General features: G+C 43.9%; 2 protein-coding genes across 3 annotated transcripts in view; one reads left to right on the forward strand and one right to left on the reverse strand.

Moving 5' to 3' along the window:
* Window positions 1-12,017, forward strand: part of FAM227B (family with sequence similarity 227 member B) — a 213,552-nt gene extending 201,535 nt beyond the window's left edge. Inside the window, exon 18 of the mRNA XM_030577357.1 lies at window positions 11,052-12,017. The gene's annotated coding sequence lies outside the window, so the exon portion shown is untranslated. The remainder of the gene's footprint in view (window positions 1-11,051) is intronic.
* Window positions 1-22,325, reverse strand: part of GALK2 (galactokinase 2) — a 75,534-nt gene that overhangs the window by 33,353 nt on the left and 19,856 nt on the right. For both annotated transcript variants that reach the window (XM_030577359.1, XM_030577360.1), the window contains one exon: window positions 12,037-12,183. In XM_030577359.1, the coding sequence (XP_030433219.1) occupies window positions 12,037-12,183 (147 nt within the window). The remainder of the gene's footprint in view (window positions 1-12,036; window positions 12,184-22,325) is intronic.

The following is a 22,325-nucleotide window of genomic DNA, read 5'->3' on the forward strand; positions in this document are numbered from 1 at the left end:
TTTTTTTCAGATACCAGTAGTTGGCAAATTAGGGAAAAGTCTAAATTGGGGCACACACATCTACCCACCTCTTAGAAAATTCTGTTTCTTCCCCCCTCCTCATTCTAAATTCTGATCAGTATTTATCCATCACCAGGAGGCAATGCTTACTCATTTGTAGGGCAGATAACTTGTTCACATGTGCAGACCAGGACTAGTCTTTGATCTGAAGGAGAGTTTCAAAAAATACCTGTTTTTTGTTTGAAACAGTTTAAAGTTCTTCCTGATAAGGAGTAAGTCAAATTCTGGGTTACAAAGAAAGAAATTTCTACACTAAAAAACTGTTTCATCTTTAAGCCACAGTATTTCCTATCCAATATAGATAGCATGAAGAAGTCTACCCTAAGAAATTATATCAATGGAGTTTGTTAGGGCTTGGCTACACTGGAGAGTTGCAGCGCTGGTGAGGGGGTTACAGTGCTGCAACTCAGGATGTGGCCACACTTGCAAAGCACAGCCAGCGCTGCAACTCCCTGGTTGCAGCGCTGGCTGTACACCTGGTCTGCCTCGGGTGTAGCGATTCCAGCGCTGGTGATGCAGCGCTGGTCAGCAAGTGTGGACACCACCAGCGCTTTTATTGGCCTCCGGGGTATAAGGAGGTATCCCAGAATTCCTGTCCACAACAAACCAGAAGAATGGCTGAACTCCGATCTCCCCGTAGCTACTTGCTAAAAAACAAACACAGCTGCTCTGTGCTCCAGCGAGCAAGCCAGCGAAGGCAGGAGAATTGCTTTGGAATGTTCAAAGTTGTTTGCTTGAGGAGAGAGGGGGGAGGGGTAATGTTGAGCAACTGTTTATGTGGTCTGACAGCTATTTAGGAGTGCATAATTAGCATTTAGTGAATAAGAGAGAGGTGGGGGAAAGGTCAAAACTTTTAAAACGATTGAAGGTAGGCACTGTGTATCTTCCAGTCCTTACAACTTGCAAGGCAGGGAGCTGAGAACAGTGTCAGCTCCAAAAATCCACTCTGTCTCCCCCACGCTCCCTGTCACATTCCACCCCACGCCCCTCTTTTGAAAAGCACGTTGCAGCCACTTGAATGCTGGGATAGCTGCCCACAATGCACCACTCCCAACAGCGCTGCAAATGCTGCAAATGTGGCCACACTGCAGCACTGGTAGCTGTCAGTGTGGCCACATTGCAGCGCTTTCCCTACACAGCTGTACGAACACAGCTGTAACTCCCAGCACCGTACAACTGTAACTGTAGCCATGGCCTGAGACACAGGCCTCGTCCAGACTAGGGGAGGAAAATCGATCTTAGATACGCAACTTCAGCTACGTGAATAACTCCGTTCGGGTTGATGGAGTTCCGGAATCGATGTAAGCGCACTCGGGGATCGATATATCGCGTCTAGACTAGACGCGATATATCGATCCCTGAGCAATCGATTTTAACCCGCCGATACGGCGGGGTAGTCTGGACGTGGGCACAGTTTAGTCTAACAAAGTTGCGGTGGGAGGAAAGTGAGATAGTTGAAGTATTTTCTGCTGTTTTTAGGTGGAAAGGTTTTTTGAAATTACTCACAAAGGACTGGTCAATTTTCCACCTAAATTGTTTTTATGGAAAACGAGTTTTGACTAAATGAAATTTTTTCACTAAAAGTGTTTGCTTTCTGCAGAAAGTCTCAACTTTTTGTTGAAAAACTGAACGCCCAAAAAGTTTTTGGTTTTCAGCTAAAAATCTTTGATTTTCATTTTTGTTCAGTGAAAAGTTGAAGGGGGAGGGGGGAGAACATGTCTCATAAGCTCCAAGCATAGAATCATAGACTAGGGTTGGAAGAGACCATCCTCAGGAGGTCATCTAGTCCAGCCCCCCCACTCAAAGCAGGACCAACCCCAACTAAATCATTCCAGCCAGGGCTTTGTTCAAGACGGGCTTTAAAAACCTCTAAGGATGGAGATTCCACCACCTCCCTAGGTAACCCATTCCAGTGCGTCACCACCCTCCTAGTGAAATAGTTTTTCCTAATATGCAACTTATACCTCCAACACTGCAACTTGACACAATTGCTCTTTTTCTATCATCTTCCACCACTGAGAACAGCCGAGCTCCGGCCTCTTTAGAACCCCCCTTCAGTTGAATGCTGTTACCAAATCCCCCCTCACTCTTCTCTTCTGCAGACTAAATAAGCCCAGTTCCCTCAGCCTCTCCTCATAAGTCATGTGCCCCAGCCCCTTGATCATGCCCCAGCCCCTTGATCATTTTTGTTGCCCGCTGCTGGACTCTCCAATTTGTCCACATCCTTTCTGTAGTGGGGGGCCCAAAACCGGACACAATACTTTAGATGTTGCCTCACCAGTACTGAACAGAGGGTAATAATCACTTCCCTCGATTTGCTGGCAACACTCCTACTAGTGCAGCCCAATATGACTGTTAAGGTCATCTTCCTAGCCTGTCATTCTGACTGCATCACCCCTATTCTTTCACTGCATCAAACACAGACACAACCCAACTCCGTAAGTTTTGTTTCCTCTTTGTTTTTCAGACACTCACCTTTTTAAGGTATGACATTTTGTTACACCGTTTCCCACTAGAGCCTATTTCATTGGGAGTTTACTAATCACTAATTTAGTTTCTTTAATCTCCGTTGGGTCCATGTGGTGATAATGACAATAGACAATGAATTATAATGGAAACAGAAGATGATCCACTTTATATGACTTTTCCTCACAAATAGACAGTCAATTGCTAAGGAAGTGTGTGAGTGAGAAGTCCAGATAAGGAAGCTTGAACTGTAATAGTCCACCTGCTCAAACAGAGCTTAAGGGCCAACTACTCAGATTTTCATCCTGTGCATGGGTTGGGACAGGGTGTAAATTGGGACAGAAGGTGGCCCTTTGCATTGAAACATTTTGCATCAAAACTGTCAGTTTCAATATATTACATACCAGTGACTAATCCCTTTCAACCTCACATAAACCTTTAAAGAATTAAACTCATGTAAGATAGAACCCCTTAAAAGAGTAGGATAATTAGTGAGTGGGAGACAGGAAAATATTTTTTAGTAAAACAAATTTAGTGTTGCTTGGTTTTGTTTTGGAAAAGCACACAGTTCATTACCCCTAAACTAGATATATACAAATCTAGAACGACTACAAACAAAATGAATTGACTTTATCTATACAATGATGGTATAAATTTACATTCACTTGAGTTATTTTATGTAAGACATCTCAGGCAAGGTCAGTACATCAGGTTTTGCAAATAAAAGACTGCAGGAAAAGTGACAATGTAACATTTAAGCTCTATAACAAAAATTCAGTTTTCTTTCTGCCTGAAAGGTAATTACTTGTGAGGGAAGCCCCTATTATCAACAGCCATGTAAACATTTAAACATTTTCACTGTCGGTGCTCTAAGAGCTCTTTTCATCATATAACTTCTGGGAAATGAAGGTATCTATGTGTATGCATGATCAAAAAATTATAGAATCAGGAGATGCAAAAAGCCTATTAGTCCACCTAGTCTATCCCTCAGCCAATGCAGGAATGTTTCCTAATTTACATTTACCAATGTGTTGTCCAGTTTCATTTTATATGTCACAAGCAGTGTGGCTTTCAGCCCTTGCTTGTACAATAAAGTGTGGAAGATTTAGCGCCTGAGGAAAAACCCACTGCAGATTTTTCATTTCTTCAGTGGGGTTTGGATCAGGTCTTCAGCTCATAGTACTGAAAACTATAAAGCTACAGATATAGATGACTATTTCATATGTAAAGCAGCATATAAAAGCAGCATGACATGATCATTATTCTACATCACTAAAGACATAGTTTAAGCCAACATAAATGTTCATAGTCTTTCAATCTCAGACATTGAGTATATGATCCAATAGCATCTGGGGAGAAAAGGCCTGTTGTTAAATTATATTTTGTGTATAAAATAACCTACTACTTAGAGACTAATGAAGGTTACCATCTGCTTACAGTCTGCATGCTAAATTCCAATTACCTGAATTTCACATATGTTTTGCAAAGTAATGATACTTATTTTCATCAGAAGCAAAAAAATAGTTGTCAGATATTATCTGGATGTCATCATAACCACCGTAATTTTACTTGACATCGTCTGTCCTTTAACATACTTAAATGGTGGATTTCCAGTCTGATTCATGAGAGATTATGGCCTTTGATTACCACACAAGCTGCTCCAAGACCTCTGCTTCCATTTCATTTGAATAAACACAGTCAAACCTAACAACTTGTTAATAGCGCTGGAATTTTTTTTTTTATAGTGAGAAGGAGGCCTGGAATCTTTGATAGTGCTTTATAACAACAACATCTTAAAATATAAAGTCTACATGTGTATTTATAGATAAGCAACTTTGTTTTCCAGCACCAAACTCAATCACCTTAATTTGACAGATACTTTTAAAATAGAAAGGAAATGGAAAAACTCCCTGTAGTAATGTTATAAAATAATCTAAATTTAACCATTGCACGTATCATTCTATAACTTCAAGTCACCTTATAGACTTTCATCCTCACAAAAACTCTGGTAAGGTAGTTGACTGTTACCCTATTTTACAGGTAGGGAAATTGAGGCCAGAGGGCAGGTGGCTAAAGGCACAATTCTGAGACCCTTCCTCAACGCACAAGGGTTTCAGAATCAGGGTGGGATCTTCAAAAGACATTGGTGTTAGCCTAACTCTTCTCCCATTGAAGGCAATGGAAGTTCTACCACTGACTTCAGTGGGAGTAGAAAAGGCTAATGCTGAATGCTTTTGAAAATTCCACTGCTAAATTCTAAGGGTGAAAATCACCCGGGTGCGAATGGTCAGCACAAAGCCCCCAACATGCTAAAGCCCAGCTTTAGCGGTGGCACTGGGGACCTCCGGTTGTATACATACACTGCAGAAACGTTTTGATTTTGTTTACACTGGTTTGCGTACTAGTCCTGTGGGCAACATACTTATGTTTATTTTTGTGTGGTCTAAAGCCTCCAAAGCTTTTGCACTCCATTAAATATGACATGGTGAGCTGTGCAGTAGAGGACGGAGATCCTTGGAGCGCATATTCCCAGAAGCCTTGACCAGAAATAGAAGCTGTTCTATTTCTCTAGATGTGATTGGCTCTGTAAACTTTGGATATTGTTTGTTTCCTTGTTTCTCGGTCTAATCTGAACTCCTGCTAGGCTGTTTGGGACCAAAGAGTCAAAGCTATTCTATCACTTTATGTATCCTGAGGCCTGTACAGCTGGGAATTTTGCACATGCTCAGCCTGTGTGCTTTTCTCTTTTTCTTAAAAAAAACCAACCAGTAGACTATCATATCATTTACAGTACACAGTGTAAACAACCACAAAACTTAATTTGGTTTCTCTATTCTTCATTTCATATTTCTCTTTCCTCTTTATTAAGGGCACTGGCATGAAACAGAACTTTTGCTTTTTAAGCATTTATCTACTCCTGCTACTTACCACATAAGACTTTCTATGAAATTACAATTAATCACTGTGAAAATTATCCCAAGGTGTCATACCCAAAATTCTGGTTGGTCTGCATATCTGAAATAAATCCTTAACAAATGCTAGCAGTGCCGGCTCAAAAACCCAGTATTTTCTCTTCTGAAATAAATTACGATCCTGTTCCAAAACCCATCAAAGTCAATGGAAAGAGTCCGATGGGTTTCAGCATGTTCTGGATCAGGCCCTGTGTTGTGTATAACTCAGCTGAAAAAATGACAGAAAACATTGCTTTTCTGTCTAAAGTTTCCAGAATTAGTTCACAAAGATCGACAAAGAGTCCTGTGGCACCTTATAGACTAACAGACGTATTGGAACATGAGCTTTCGTGGGTGAATACCCACTTCATCAGACGCAGTTATCTAGGTGTATGCATGATCAAAAAATCATAGAATCAGGAGATGCAAAAATCCTATTAGTCCACCTAGTCTATCCCTCAGCCAGTGCAGGAATATTTCCTAATTTACATTTACCAATGTGTTGTCCAGTTTCATTTTATGTGTCACAAGCAGTGTGGCTTTCAGCACTTAATTGCATGATAAAGTGTGGAAGATGCATCTGATGAAGTGGGTATTCACCCACAAAAGCTTATGCTCCAATACTTCTGTTAGTCTATAAGGTGCCACAGGACTTTTTGTCACTTTTTACAGATCCAGAGTAACACGGCTACCCCTCTGATACTTCACAAAGATCCTGATCCTACAGCCCTTACTCAAACAGGGTGAAATTGACCTTGTTCAGAAGACCACCACAAGGCCTATGAACCACTTAAATCCCAAGTAAACACTAGACTTAAGCTTTTTTAGGCCTTGCGGTGGCTTTCTGTACAGGGGTATGTTTATCCCACATGTAAGTCCTGCTGAAGTCATATTGATGGATCAGAATGGATTTAGACCAACGGATGGTACTTTCTCTTCTATGTACAACAGACTATTTTAAGTGACTCTTTTAAGTGAAAAGTGACGCTTAAAACACCATCCTGCAACTCCATTTTTACTGTCTCTCAATGATAGCCATAAACACAGAACACACTCTCCTCCACCCCCTCCAGATGAAATGGTTAGGTAGACACTTTTCATACTAAAACCACATTTACAGCCATGTGTCCTCTGAATTTCCTTTTTAATTAAAACACCATTCACGTATCTGAAACACTGGATCCAAGACTAAAATAATGCATTTAAAATAAATAAAAACACAACACTTTGTGCTACCTGTGCCATTCACCTGAACTGTAAAAATGATGTTCTATCAAATGCGCAAAGCTAATATCTCTATTCATCTTTTCCCAGTGTACTGCACTGCAAAAGGGGGGAACACTAGCCTTCACAAACTGATTCGTCTCTTTCCATCATTATTTCTAATGGCCTAGATTTTCAAAAGTGCCTAGTGATTTAAAGCGCTTCCGTTTTTGGGTGCCTAACTTGAGACAGCAAAAAGGGGCCTGGTTTTAGGAAAGTGCAGAGCACTCACCCAAAAATCACTTTTTTTTAAATGTAGGCCAACACTTTTATAAAACATTGAATTTAAAATATAAAATATAAAACCATCCATTCTCAATGTTGATATGCAAAAAGCAAAATATTAAGACCTTCGTTGTATATAAATCTAGATTAATATTTTCATTTAAACTGAAATAATGATCCCTGATTCAATATTCTAAGGACTTATTCAATTAGCAGAGTATTGAATCAAAAAAAGCTAGAAGATATAAACCAGTCTAAAAACAACATATCTTTGTGCCAAGATAAACACACTGAGTTAATTCACAAGTCAAAACTGCTGCATTATAAATTTTGATTTGAAGATCCCTTTCATTGTTATAGTATGCCTCTTGACTAACACCACTCAAAATTAATGCAGTTAGTGATTGATTCAAAGCCCACCGTGATAAATAGAAAAACTCACTGACTTCAATAGGACTTCGGATCAGTTCCTTAGTCAGCATATGGACCCAAGCTCATATAAGAATTTGGCATCAAGACCTTCTGGGTAACCTCCCTGCCCTAATAACTGAAACAAAAACACAACATAAAAAACCTGAAGCTAAGTCCTAAGGTCCAGATCCTCAAAAGTATTTAGGCACCTAACTCACCACAGCACAAAGCATAGGCTGACTCCACGAGTGCTTCGGAGCTGGAGCACCCATGGGGAAAAATTAGTGTGTGCTCTGCACCCACCGGCAGCCAATCTCCCCTCCCACCCCGCCCCACCTCCTCCTCCTCCCTACCTGAGCACACTGTGTCCCTGCTCCTCTGCCTACCTCCCAGCGCTTCCCACTGTTTGGTGGCATTAGCAAGCTACAGGGGCAGGGGGAAGAGCGGGACCGTGGCGCACTCAGGGGAGGAGCCAGGGATTTGGGGAAGGGGTTGCAATATTGGCAGGGATGGTGCGGAATGGGGGCTGGGACTTTGGGGAAAGGGTTGCAAGGGGGTGGGGAAGGGGTGGGAAGAGGCAGGGAAGGGGCGGGGCCACATGGAAGGGGTGGAGTGGGGGCGGGGCCGGGGCAGTGGAGGGTCGACCATCCAGTGGAAAGAGGGAAAGTCGACGCCTATGGGTCAAAGGTGCAGTCACAAAGTCTATGGCCCCCATCCTGCAATAAACTTTCTAATCGCATAAAATGGAACATCCCTGTCCCACCCCTTCTCTGAGGCCCCGCCCCCACTCCCTCCATCCCCCCTCCCTCTGTCACTTGCTCTCCCCCACTCTCATTCACTTTCACCAGGCTGGGGCAGGGGGTTGGGGTGTGGGAGGAGGATGAGGGCTCTGTCTGGGGGTGCGGGCTCTGGGCTGGGGCCAGGCCAGGGATGTGGGGTTTGGGATGCAGGAGAGGGCTCTGGGCTTGGCCAGGGGGTTGGGATGTGGTGGGGGTATGGGCCCTGGGCTGGGGGCGTAGGGTCTGGGTGGGGACAGAAATTAAAGGTCCAGGGTGCAAAAGAGGGCTCCAAGCTGAGGCAGGGGGTCGGGGTGTGGTCGGGTGAGGGTTCCAGCTGGGGTTGTGGGCTCTGGGGTGGGGCTGGGGATTGGGGGGTTTGGAGGGTGCTGTGCAGGAAGGGGCTCCAGGCTGGGGCAGCGGGTTGGGTGTGTAGATCACATCGCAGGATCAGGCCCAAAATTATCTATTTTGAATTCCAATTTGTATAAAATCAGCTACGAAGCAACTAATTTCACATTATTAGACAGCATACTTGCCTAAAATCACAAAGTCTCGCTTTCATAAAATGTATGTAAGTATGTTTAACAATATACCAGGAAGTACACATAGTCCACAGCACAAATGCAAACTCTCTGCAAAGTGCCGTTCTGTTTTTATATCCCATTTCTCATACTTCTATTGCCCCATTCTTTGCCAAGTACACTTGCATGAAATAGGATCTTTGCTTAAACATCTACACAGTGCACGGACCAAATTTTTGAAAGTGATTTCATAAATTTGCACCCAGCTACTGCAGCATGAAAATAATTGCACATCCAACGATCTGATTTGTGTGAACAAGTGCAGATTTCATTTATTCAGTTTTACAACTCCAATCCTGAAGCCTTTTGAAACTCAAGGCTGATGCATCTTGTTTGATTGGTAATTTATTTGAGCCTAATCCAGTGCAAGTCAGTGGGAATCATTCTATTAACGTCATGGCATTGGATTAGGCCCTCAATTAGTAAATATAAATGTATTGCCTTAGGCCTGCTCCCACTGAACTCAATGGGAGCTTTGCCAAAATTGAGTAGATTTGGGCCTCTTATCTATGGCTCCATCAAACCACTGTAACTGCTCTTTCTAAGAATGGATCTAAATGTCGTTCAACCTCAGACACTCGTTTCTCTTGTACGTTTAATATGCTATCTGTTTTTCCCTTAGTTTACAATAGGAGGTAAATATGTACTTAGCCATCCTACTCTAAGCAATGGAAAAAATGTAGAGGTGGCCTAACCTCAGCACAGCACCGGGTCAATTCACTCAAATAAATCTAATTATTCAAATGTACTAGCTAATCTACTGTGTTCACAAATTTTCCGAGGAAACATAACATTAGGACAATTAAAGACTTCATGCTGCTTCCATTATTGACAAGACTTTTTTCATGTTGAAATCCTCTGTTTATGAGGCTCTGTTTTCCTAATATTAACATAAAGAAAAATTTAAAATCAAATGATACTACTAAACATTAGCATTCTTCATGTTATGCTAGTGTTGGGTTGGACTGGCATCTTGCTATAGAAAAGATGAACTCTTTTTAAACATTTAATTTTAAATTTTCTCTCTTACAAGTTGAATATTAGTGTACTATAACTGGTTAACATTGTACATCTGGTTGAATTGACTTGGACTGGTATTTTGCCTAAACTATTTTGTGGATGATTTTTTTTTTAAATAATTCTAGCCAAACTAAAACAATGCCCTTTTTCAGACTTTTATAAAGAATAATTAGTAACAACATTTTTTTTTGAGCTGACTTATAGCCTCTACAAAAAAATCTATTTTTAAAAGCCAGCACTGAAACCCAGGTAAGACTGCACAGCACTTTCATTTTGTACTCTTGTTCTTTTCTTTATCTTACAGATGCAAAGCCTCATGTTAAGGGAGACTATCATAGGATCACTTTAATTTCGTTACTTTTACTTTCAGTCCACTATTTAAAACTCCCATTACCAGGAAAGAGAAAACTATAACTCAAAGTATCTTCATAAAAATAGTTTTTTGCATCAAGAAAACAGATAACTGTTCAATTCAGCAAAAGGTCAAAATTCCAGAATTTTGGCCATAGAACTCCTACCATTCAGCCAAATCTTATTCTGAAGCCAAAAGTTTCTGTGCACTGCTTCTGCAAAGCTGAGTTTAAGGCTTAGCAACAACCATCAACAGGGACAAAAAATTAACCCTCTCTTATAACCTTATCAGGACAGTCCACATTGATGACAAGACATTGTAACTTATATAAATTACCTTCAGTTGTCATTTCTGTTATATCTAATGCCCGGGGGGAAGGGACGGTATGGCAACTTGCACTGAAGCATTTTGTATAGGAGTTATTGATTACTTCAGGATCTTTAATTACATTAACAGTATCTTCTTTGGGGGATTTTTCCTCCAAAAAAAATTAAATACATAAATAAATATAGAGACCCTAGAAAGTTCTGGTCTGAGAAGTGTCAAGGTTCTGGAAAGCACCTATCTCTGTCCAGCTGAGAAATCCCCTGGCATAGGGAAGCTCCCAGCTGATACACAGCTGGTACTGCTGGCCTCTGCAACACCCACCACTTGGTCCAAGTGCAAGATGCACATTAGTGCTGGCAGGGGAGGGGCCACAGCATATTTTAGACTGAGCTGGTAAATGGTTCCTTAGGGCTCAAACGCTTAGAGTGCTCTACTTTACACTAGGGCTCAGAGTGCCCCAGATCCGTGAACGCCCCTATCTCTCTGCTATGCCAAATGTAAGCTTGGAGCAGCAGAGAATCTGGGCCAAGGTAGGTATAAAGCTTTCTGTGCTGGGTGCAAAACCTTGTCTTTGGCATTATACTTCTTGTTTTCTACTGTGCTATAATGTCCGCAGTGCTGCCACAGACCTCATCCGTGCTATCACCCAACATAATCAACATAACCAGACGATTTGCACCTGGCTGACCTTCTTCAGAACAGGTCTGGCATGATTCAGAACTATACTCCAAGACCACATGTGAGTTTATGTGCACATCCAGCCAAAGGTACATAGTGTAACTTATTTTTTCTTAACAGAATTGTACAGTATTACTTAGCATACAGCAAGCCTGTTCTTAGTGTTCAGGTTATCAATTTCTACTAACTAATAAACTTCAGGCTTTCTGATCGCTTTATGGATCATTGCAGATACTCACTTCCTCTGTTATGGAATGTGAATCCACTTATTACAATGACTAGGCAACTGGCACAAGTATACACAATATCTTTTCTCTTCCTGATGTTTGAATTTAAGATTCTAGATTCTACCAGACATTTACAACAGACCGAACTTTATTGCTCCATGTGGTACCTTCAAACGCCATGACTACTGCAGAAGTGTTTTGACACATGAACAAAAGTCGACTAAATTCACTTACACTGGGTTTGTTTTTGAGGAACAATATTTTTTTTTAAATTGAGGCCTAAATTCTGGATGTGGACTGTAAATGGGTTCATTTCAAAACACAGTGGGGAGAGTGGGATGGAAGAGTATAAGGGTCAGAGGGTGTGGTCCACATGCTTTAGAACATATATGCTCAATCCTGGCTTGCAGAGATTACATCTGGTCCAGGGATGGCCGTGTGTGAGACTTGAGCTAGCCAAAATACAGCCTTACAATAATCCTCTTTCTGCAGCTTTAATGTATGCCTGTTTCCTTGCCAAACTTTAAGCCTGCCAAAATTTGGCCAAAGATGTTTCTTCAATTGTGCAATATTTTAAGTTTATATCCAACAGTTTTTTGTAAACACAATTGCATTGTGTCTTTAAAGTTTATGGATGTTAACAATATTTAAAGTTGTATTTTAAAATTAATACTCTTGGGTTTTACAGTAAATTACCTTTGAAAGGGTCTTTCCATTCGCTGTAAGCGTCACAAGTCCTGCACAGCATACCAAGGCACTGGAACTAGACAGACCAGAACTCGGTGGGATGGTTCCATCCAACAGACAATTCATTCCAGTTAAGCTATTAAGACCGAAATGTTCCTAACAATGAAAAAATAAACAATCTGAGTATCAAGTAAAGACTGCCTTAGACTTTCAATTTATCCCATGCTTAGGAAGAGATTTCTATTGCTGAGTTGTTGAACTACTGACGTGCTGTTTGGTGTCACCATAAAAAGTCAGGGGGTTTCTGAAATTTTCATTTCTGGTCCTTAAAAAAAAAAAGATTAAAATTCAGAAGAGAAGTGCATGAATATAAGATTTTAAGACCATTTCATATTTTGGTTATATCTTGATACCCCTTCTTCACTTAAAAATATTATTTTAAACCTGATATTTTGCATGCTCAGTCTAAGGACAGCAGAGAATTTCTGAGGTCTCTCAGAGAAGTTGTTGCTGCATTATGGGGCTTAAAACGTTTTTTTTTTTCCTCTCTTCTTGAAACTGCTCTACAGCTCAACTACCACTAATATTTCTGAATTGAAAGAGAAAATAGCCTATTATAGTCTCCACTAAATTAGAAAAGGCCCTAAAGCACAGAACTATTGATTTCCATTCTACCTCTAGATACTCTTCTGTTGTGACTCATGCCCTGGGTTCTTACAATAGTCCCCAAATTCAGGGTCTCCTAAAATAAGATACTTCCAGAGCCAGCATTCTGCAGTTGTAATCCAAAATGCACTGGAAATTTGTAGAGATCCTTGTAAAACTGAAGTTTAAGAGACATTTTAGCATGTAGTAGTTTTACATGCAGCCCAAACAGTGACGGCGAGTAAGAATGCAAACTCCTGGAATCAAACAGACATTAAGTATAGAATTGGAGAAATGTAGAGCTGGAAGGGGTCTTGGAAAGTCATCAAATCCAGTTCCCTGTGCTGTGGCAGGACCAAGTAAACCTAGACCATCCCTGACAGATCTTCATCCAACCTGTTTTTAAAAACTTCAAATGATGGGCAGGGCCAGCTCTAGGCACCAGCGTCCCAAGCATGTGCTTGGGGTGGCACTTTTCAAGGGGGGCACTGACATAACCTTATTCCCAGATTCTGGACCTTAGCGTCCAAAATTTGGGGGTTAGCATGAAAACCTCCAAGCTTAGTTACCAGCTTGGACCTGGTACTGCTGCCACCACCCAAAAAATTAGAGTGTTTTGGGGCACTCTGGTCCCCCTGAAAAACCTTCCCTGGGGACCACAAGACCCAAATCCCTTGAGTCTCACAACAAAGGGAAATAATCCTGATTCCCTTCCCCCCTCCAGGTGCTCCTGGAGAGATACACAGACACAAGCTCTGTGAAACTACGCAGAGTGAGTCCCCCTCTCCGTTCCCAATCCTGGAACAAAAGCACTTTCCTCTTCACCCAGAGGAAATGCAAAATCAGGCTAGCAATCCAACACACAGCTTTCCCCTGATTTCTTCCTCCCACCAATTCCCTGGTGAGTACAGACTTAATTTCCCTGAAGTAAAGAAAAACTCCAACAGGTCTTAAAAGAAAACTTTATATAAAAAAGAAAGAAAAAATACAAATGTTCTCTCTGTATTAAGATGATACAACACAGGGTCAATTGCTTAAAAGAATATTGAATAAACAGCCTTATTCAAAAAGAATACAAATCAAAGCATTTCCAGCACTTATATTCATGCAAATACCAAAGAAAAGAAACCATAGAACTTACTATCTGATCTCTTTGTCCTTACACTTAGAAACAGAAGACTAGAAAATAAAACTACTTCTCCACAGCTCAGAGGAAACAGGCAGACAGACAAAAGACTCAGAGACACACTTCCCTCCACCCAAAGTTGAAAAAATCCAGTTTCCTGATTGGTTCTCTGGTCAGGTGTTTCAGGTGAAAGAGACATTAACCCTTAGCTATCTGTTTATGACACGCCCCCCAAATTGCAGACAGTGGGGAAGCTCACTGGCGGCAATTTCCTTCTAGAACTTGAAAATAAACAGATTAATACAACACATGCACCTTTACATATACTACTAAGTATATAACTAACAGACTTTTACACTTTAAGAACACTTTTTAACTACTGGATTCTGGGAAACTCTCACGGGAGAGTGCATCAGCAACTTTGTTAGAAGCTCCTGTGATGTGTTGAATTTCAAAATCAAAATCTTGGAGAGCTAAACTCCAACGAAGAAGTTTCTTGTTGTTCCCCTTGGCAGTATGAAGCCACTTTAGTGCAGCATGGTCAGTTTGTAGTTGGAACCGCCGTCCCCAAACATATGGGCGTAGCTTCTCCAGGGCGTACACAATGGCATAGCATTCCTTTTCACTGACTGACCAGTGACTTTCCCTCTCAGACAGTTTTTTGCTGAGAAACACGACAGGATGGAAGTTGTGATCTGTTGCTTCCTGCATGAGTACTGCTCCTATACCACGCTCAGATGCATCCGTGGTTACTAGGAATGGCTTGTCAAAGTCCGGGGCCCTGAGTACAGGGTCAGACATGAGCGTTGCCTTAAGCTGGGTAAAGGCTTTTTGACACTCATTAGTCCACTTAACGGCATTTGGCTGGGTCTTTTTGGTTAGGTCGGTCAATGGGGCAGCGATTTGGCTGTAGTGTGGTACAAATCGCCTGTAGTATCCGGCCAAGCCTAAGAAGGATTGGACCTGTTTTTTTGACCTTGGGACAGGCCACTTTTGGATAGCATCCACCTTGGCCTGTAGGGGGTTTATGGTTCCTCGACCCACCTGGTGCCCCAGGTAAGTCACTCTGTTTTGGCCTATTTGACACTTTTTGGCCTTAACAGTTAGTCCTGCCTGCCTGATGCGCTCAAAGACCTTTTCCAGGTGTAGTAGGTGTTCTGGCCAGGAGTCTGAAAAAATGGCCACATCATCGAGGTAGGCAACTGCGAATTCTCCCAGTCCAGCTAGTAGACCATCTACCAGCCTCTGGAAGGTGGCGGGCGCATTTCGAAGGCCGAAAGGAAGGACATTGAATTCATACACCCCCGCATGGGTGACGAATGCTGACCTCTCCTTGGCGGGTTCATCTAGCGGTACTTGCCAGTACCCCTTGGTTAAGTCTATTGTAGAGATGAACTGGGCACGTCCCAACTTTTCCAATAGCTCATCAGTGCGTGGCATTGGATAGTTGTCCGGACGAGTTACCGCATTTAGCTTACGGTAGTCCACGCAAAAGCGTATTTCCCCATCTGGTTTGGGTACCAGAACCACTGGAGATGCCCATGCACTGGTAGATGAGCGGATTATACCCATCTGTAGCATGTTCTGGATCTCCCGTTCTATAGCAGCTTGGGCATGAGGAGACACCCGGTAGGGTGGGGTTCTGATTGGGTGAGCATTACCTGTATCAATGGAGTGGTATGCCCGTTCAGTCCGTCCTGGGGTGGCTGAGAACAATGGGGCGAAGCTAGTGCACAGCTCCTTGATTTGTTGCCGCTGCAGACGTTCCAGGGTGGTTGAGAGGTTCACCTCTTCCACGCCACCGTCTTTTTTCCCGTCGTAGTAGACACCGTCAGGCCACTCAGCATCATCTCCCTGGACTGTAAACTGACAAACCTGTAAGTCTCTGGAATAGAAAGGCTTGAGAGAATTAACATGGTACACTTTAGGCTTTAGTGAGGAATTGGGAAATGCTATGAGGTAGTTTACAGCTCCCAGGCGCTCTTGGACCGTGAATGGCCCTTCCCATGATGCTTCCATCTTATGGGCCTGTTGCGCCTTCAAGACCATAACCTGGTCTCCTACCTTGAAGGAACGTTCTCTGGCATGTCTGTCATACCAGGCCTTTTGCTCTTCTTGAGCATCCTTTAGGTTCTCTCTAGCAAGGGCTAAAGAGTGTCGGAGGGTGCTTTGTAGGTTGCTTACAAAGTCCAGAATGTTAGTTCCTGGAGAAGGCGTAAACCCCTCCCATTGCTGCTTCACCAACTGTAATGGCCCCTTAACCTCGTGACCATACACAAGTTCAAATGGTGAAAACCCTAAACTGGGATGTGGTACAGCCCTGTAGGCAAACAGCAACTGCTGCAACACTAGGTCCCAATTATTGGAGAATTCGTTGATGAATTTTCTTATCATGGCCCCCAAAGTTCCATTGAACCTTTCCACCAGGCCATTGGTTTGATGGTGGTACGGGGTGGCAACCAAGTGATTCACCCCATGAGTTTCCCACAGTTTTTCCATGGTCCCTGCCAGGAAATTAGACCCTGAATCTGTAAGGATGTCAGAGGGCCAACCTACCCTGGCAAAGATGTCTGTTAGGGCCAGGCACACAGTGTTAGCCCTGGTGTTGCCTAGAGCTACTGCTTCTGGCCATCGGGTAGCAAAGTCCACTAAAGTCAGTACGTACTGCTTTCCTCTGGGCGTCTTTTTTGGGAAAGGGCCCAGAATATCCACAGCTACTCGCTGAAATGGGACCTCAATTATGGGGAGTGGCTGGAGAGGGGCCTTGACCTGGTCTTGAGGCTTACCTACTCTTTGGCATACCTCACAAGACCGGACATACTTGGCAACATCCTTGCCCATCCCCTCCCAGTGGAAGGACTTCCCCAACCGGTCCTTGGTTCTGTTCACCCCAGCATGGCCACTGGGATGATCATGGGCTAAGCTTAAGAGCTTCTCCCGGTACTTAGTTGGAACCACCAACTGTTTTTGCGGCTGCCATTCTTCCCGGTGTCCCCCAGAAAGAATTTCCTTGTATAAAAGTCCTTGGTCTATAACAAACCGGGATCGATTTGAAGAGCTGAGAGGCGGTGGGGTGCTCCGTGCCGCCGCCCACGCTTTCTGAAGGCTGTCATCTGCTTCCTGCTCAGCCTGGAACTGTTCCCTTGAGGCTGGGGTCACCAGTTTTTCCTCAGACTGTGGACTTGGGCTTGGTCCCTCTGGAAGCGATGTAGGTGATGGGGTTGTTTCCGTTGCTGGTGAACCGCTCTCCGCTGGTGCACCTGAGGGTATTTCAGGCTCTGGCTGAGCCTTTTGGGTATGGCTGTCTTTTGCTTCTGCCAGTTCTGGCTTGCTGGCGCCCTCTGGCGTTGAGTTTGAAGATGTGGTTGCACTTGCTGGTGCTGGTTGCTGTTCCAGTTCCGGGCCTGGGACTGGAGATGCTGTGGCTGTTTCAGTGGTAGGCATGGAATCCGGGTCCACTACCTCTGTCTGGGTCTCTGGTAACACAGACGGGGCCTCTGTGGACGGCTCAGGAACAGGAATGGGTCTGGAAGCTTGCCTGGTTTGGCTACGGGTAACCATTCCCACTCTCTTGGCCCGCCTCACCTGGTTGGCCAAGTCTTCCCCCAGTAGCATGGGGATAGGATAATTGTCATAGACTGCAAAAGTCCACATTCCTGACCAGCCTTTGTACTGGACAGGCAGTTGAGCTGTAGGCAAGTCTACAGCTTGTGACATGAAGGGGTAAATGGTAACTTTGGCCTTTGGGTTGATGAATTTGTGGTCAACGAAGGATTGGTGGATAGCTGACACTTGTGCCCCCGTGTCTCTCCACGCAGTAACCTTCTTTCCGCCCACTCGCAAATTTTCCCTTCGCTCCAAGGGTATTTGGGAGGCATCTGGGCCTGGGGATCTTTGGGGTGATGGTGGTGTAATGAATTGCACTCGCATGGTGTTCTTGGGACAGTTGGCCTTGATATGTCCCAGTTCATTACACTTAAAGCATCTTCCATCTGATGGGTCACTGGGCCGAGGTGAGTTACTGGAGACTGGTGAGGTTGAAGAGTAGGGTATCTGTGGCTTTACTTGGGTGGTATGGAGGGTCTTTGGCTGTCCTCGGTTGTAGGGTTTATGGTCTGTGTGCCCCCTGGGGTAATCGTTCCCCTTGACAGTAGCTTTTTTGCTTTCTGCCAGTTCCATCCATTTGGCTCCAATCTCCCCCGCCTCAGCGATAGTTTTGGGATTTCTATCTTGTATGTACCGTGTGATGTCTTCAGGAACACCATCCAAGAACTGCTCCATTTGTATGAGGAGGTTCACTTCTTCCAAGGTTTGAATGTTGTTTCCTGTTAACCAGGCCTCATAGTTTTTTGCAATGTAGTAGGCGTGTTTGGGAAATGACACCTCTGGTTTCCATTTTTGGGTTCTGAAGCGCCGACGGGCATGATCTGGGGTTATCCCCATCCTGTATTTGGCCTTGGTTTGAAAAAGTTTATAGTCATTCATTTGCGGCTTGGGCATTTCAGCTGCCACCTCTGCTAAAGGTCCACTGAGGTGTGGCCTTAATTCTACCATGTACTGGTCTTCGGGGATGCTGTACCCAAGACAGGCTCTTTCAAAATTTTCCAAGAAGGCCTCGGTGTCATCACCTGCCTTGTAGGTGGGAAATTTCCTGTGCTGTGGAGCAATAATGGGCGATGGGTTGTTAGGATTGGCTGGAGTCTGTTGCTTAGCCTTTTCTAATTCCATGGCCTGTTGGTGGGCTTCCCTCTGGAGTTCTATCTGTCTTCTGTGGGCTGCCTCATCTTCTTCTAGTTTTCTTTTGTGTGCTGCCTCTTGGGCTGCCTGTTTGATGCTTTCTTCCTTTTCTTTTATCTCCATCTCTTTTTGTTTCATTTCCAGTTGTCGCCTGTGTTCAGCTTCTTTGATGTGTTCTTCGGCGTCTCTTTTTGCCTTAGAAGTCATGGTTCCTGTTTTCTTGTGTTGGGGTGCCCTCCGGTGTTTATCTTCTGAACTGCAGGTTCTCTGTTGCCTCCTGAAGTCTGCCTAGCAACAGTGCCTTTTCCCTTTTCTCTCTCTAGCTAATGTTCAATTAAGGGAAACCAGAAAAACCACTTAATTTGCATGCATATAAGTGCTGGTACTTGCCACCTAATGGGAGGGCTATTGCATGACAAAAGACCCTTAACAGTCTTCTCGCTTAACATGCAAACCACAAACTGCTAGAGAGAGCAGAAAAAAAAAATTTCTCTCTGGTTCCCTTTTAAAACCAAACTGTTTCTCTCTGCTAAAAAGCCCTTAGCAGAGAAAAGAAAAATATAATATTCCTACTGGCTTCTGGATTCTGTCTATATCCCGCCGCTACCACCATGACATAACCTTATTCCCAGATTCTAAACCTTAGCGTCCAAAATTTGGGGGTTAGCATGAAAACCTCCAAGCTTAGTTACCAGCTTGGACCTGGTACTGCTGCCACCACCCAAAAAATTAGAGTGTTTTGGGGCACTCTGGTCCCCCTGAAAAACCTTCCCTGGGGACCACAAGACCCAAATCCCTTGAGTCTCACAACAAAGGGAAATAATCCTGATTCCCTTCCCCCCTCCAGGTGCTCCTGGAGAGATACACAGACACAAGCTCTGTGAAACTACGCAGAGTGAGTCCCCCTCTCCGTTCCCAATCCTGGAACAAAAGCACTTTCCTCTTCACCCAGAGGAAATGCAAAATCAGGCTAGCAATCCAACACACAGCTTTCCCCTGATTTCTTCCTCCCACCAATTCCCTGGTGAGTACAGACTTAATTTCCCTGAAGTAAAGAAAAACTCCAACAGGTCTTAAAAGAAAACTTTATATAAAAAAGAAAGAAAAAATACAAATGTTCTCTCTGTATTAAGATGATACAACACAGGGTCAATTGCTTAAAAGAATATTGAATAAACAGCCTTATTCAAAAAGAATACAAATCAAAGCATTTCCAGCACTTATATTCATGCAAATACCAAAGAAAAGAAACCATAGAACTTACTATCTGATCTCTTTGTCCTTACACTTAGAAACAGAAGACTAGAAAATAAAACTACTTCTCCACAGCTCAGAGGAAACAGGCAGACAGACAAAAGACTCAGAGACACACTTCCCTCCACCCAAAGTTGAAAAAATCCAGTTTCCTGATTGGTTCTCTGGTCAGGTGTTTCAGGTGAAAGAGACATTAACCCTTAGCTATCTGTTTATGACAGGCACTTTTCAAGAGGTGGCGCTCCAGCTTTTATTTTTTCAGGGGGTTTTTTGTTTGCTTTTTGCTTCGGCAGCAGCACGCCAGGTTTTTTGGGGTGTTTTGTTTTTTTTGCTTGGTGCGACAAAAAACCTGGAGCCGGCGATTCCACAACCTCCCTTGAAGTCTGCTCCAGAGATTAACTAGCCTTCCAAATAGAAAGATTTTCCTAATATTTAACCCAAATGTCCCTTGCAGCAGATTAAGCCCATTACTTCTTGTCGTGCCTTCAGCAGATACAGAGAACAATTGATCCCTGTCCTCTTTGTAATAGCCCGTAACAGATTTGAAGACAGTTATTAGCCCACTCCCTCCTCCTTCGCCCTCTTTTCTCAAGATTAAACATGCCCAGTGTTTTTAACCTTTCCTTATAGGTCAGCTTTTCTAAACTTTTGCTTTCCTTTGTTGCGCTCGTATGGACTCCCTTGAATTTGCCCACTTCTTTCCTAGAGCGAGGTACCAAGAACTGGACACAGAACTCCAGAAGAGCCTCTGAGTAGGGCAGGACAGTCACCTCCCATGGTTTACACCCCAGTTACACTCTGGTTACTACAGCCCATAATGATATTAGCCTTTTTCGCAGTTGCATCACATTGTTGACTCATATTCAATTTGTGATCCACTATAGCCCCAGAATCCTTTTCAGTGGTACTATCATCTAGCCAGCTATTCCTCACATTGTAGTTGTACATTTGGTTTTTCTTCCTAAGTGCAATACTTTGCACTCGCCACTATTGAATTTCATCTTGTTGAACTGAGACCAATTATCCAATTTGTCAAGGTCATTTTGAATTCTAATCCTGTCCTCCAGAGTGCTTGAACCCCTCCAAGCTTGGTGTTATCTACAAATTTTATAAGCATACTTTCCACTCCATTATCCAAGTCAATAATGAAAAGATTGAATAGTGCCAGATCCAGGACTGACCCCTGCAGGACCCTACTAGGGGTGCAGGTTCTGGCCGGGGGTGCAGACTCTGGGGTGGGGTTGGAGATAAGAGGTTTGGGGTGAAGGAGGGTGCTCTGGGTTAGGATCAAGGGGTTTGGAGAGCAGGAGGGGGATCAGGGCTGGGGCAGGTGGTTGGGGCGAGGAGAGAGGCTCAGGGGTTCAGGCTCCGAGCGGCACTTACCTCAAGTGGCTCCTGGAAGCAGTGGCATATCCCTTCTCTGGCTCCTACGTGGAGGTGCAGCCAGGCGGCTCTGCACGCTGCCCCATCCGCAGGCACCACCCTCGCAGTTCTCATTGGAGTGCTGGAGGGGGCCATTGGAGCACATAGGAGCTGGAGCAGGGCCATGCTGCGGCTTCCGGAAGCCGCATGGTACGACCCTTGACCCTGCACCACAGTTGGAGCAGGGCCAAGCTGCATGGTGCAGCCTGCGATCCAGTGCCCTGGTTGGAGCACCGGGGTGGGCCGAGCTGCGTGGTGCAGCCCATGAACCAGCTGGAGTGCCGGAGCGGCCCCCGACCCAGTGCCCTGGCTGGAGCGCCGGAGCAGGGCCGAGCTGCGTGGTGCGGCCCAAAACCCAGCGCCCCTGCTGGAGCACTGGAGCAGCCCCCAACCCAGCACTCCCACCGGAGTGGGCCAAGCCGCGTGGTGCGGCCCTCGACCCAGCTGAAGCAGGGCGAAGCCACATAGTCCAGTCCTCGACCCAGCCAGAGCGCCAGAGAAGGGCCAAGCCACACAGTCCAGCCCCCGACCCCGGAGCGGAGCTGAGTTACGTGGTGCAGTCCCCAACCCCACTCCCTAGTGGGAGCTGCGAGTCAACTTATGGTTCATCGGCCGCAGTTTTCCCACCCCTGCACTAGGCCAGTAACCCTGTCAAAGAAAAATTAAGTTGGTTTGACATGATTTGTTCTTGAAAAATCCATGCTGGTTATTTCTTATAACCCTATTCTCCTCCAGGTGCTTACAAATTCATTGTTTATAATTTGTTCTAGTATCTTTCCAGGTATCGAAGTTAGGCTGCCGACTTGAATATCTAAATATTCTTTAATCTATTCTTTCCTTGTTTTGGCTTGCATTCTTACCACTTATGGTTAATATTAATTGTGTTTGTATAAAGTTGTATTAGCAGCTTGGAAAAAAATAGATGGATATTATAGCCTTGGTTCTGCTACATATACAGTATAATGAAGTCACTTGGTAGAAAGCCTATACATTAATTTTATGTATACAGTAAATAATAGTAGATAGTGTGATATGAGAAATATTTGTTCAAGAGAGGACCTTTTCTAACTCTAAAGTTATGAGCTTATGTGAGGCTGCTCTGCTTTTTATGACT

The sequence above is a fragment of the Gopherus evgoodei genome, chromosome 10 (genome assembly GCF_007399415.2).
Source record: "Gopherus evgoodei ecotype Sinaloan lineage chromosome 10, rGopEvg1_v1.p, whole genome shotgun sequence".
NCBI lineage: Eukaryota > Metazoa > Chordata > Testudines > Testudinidae > Gopherus > Gopherus evgoodei.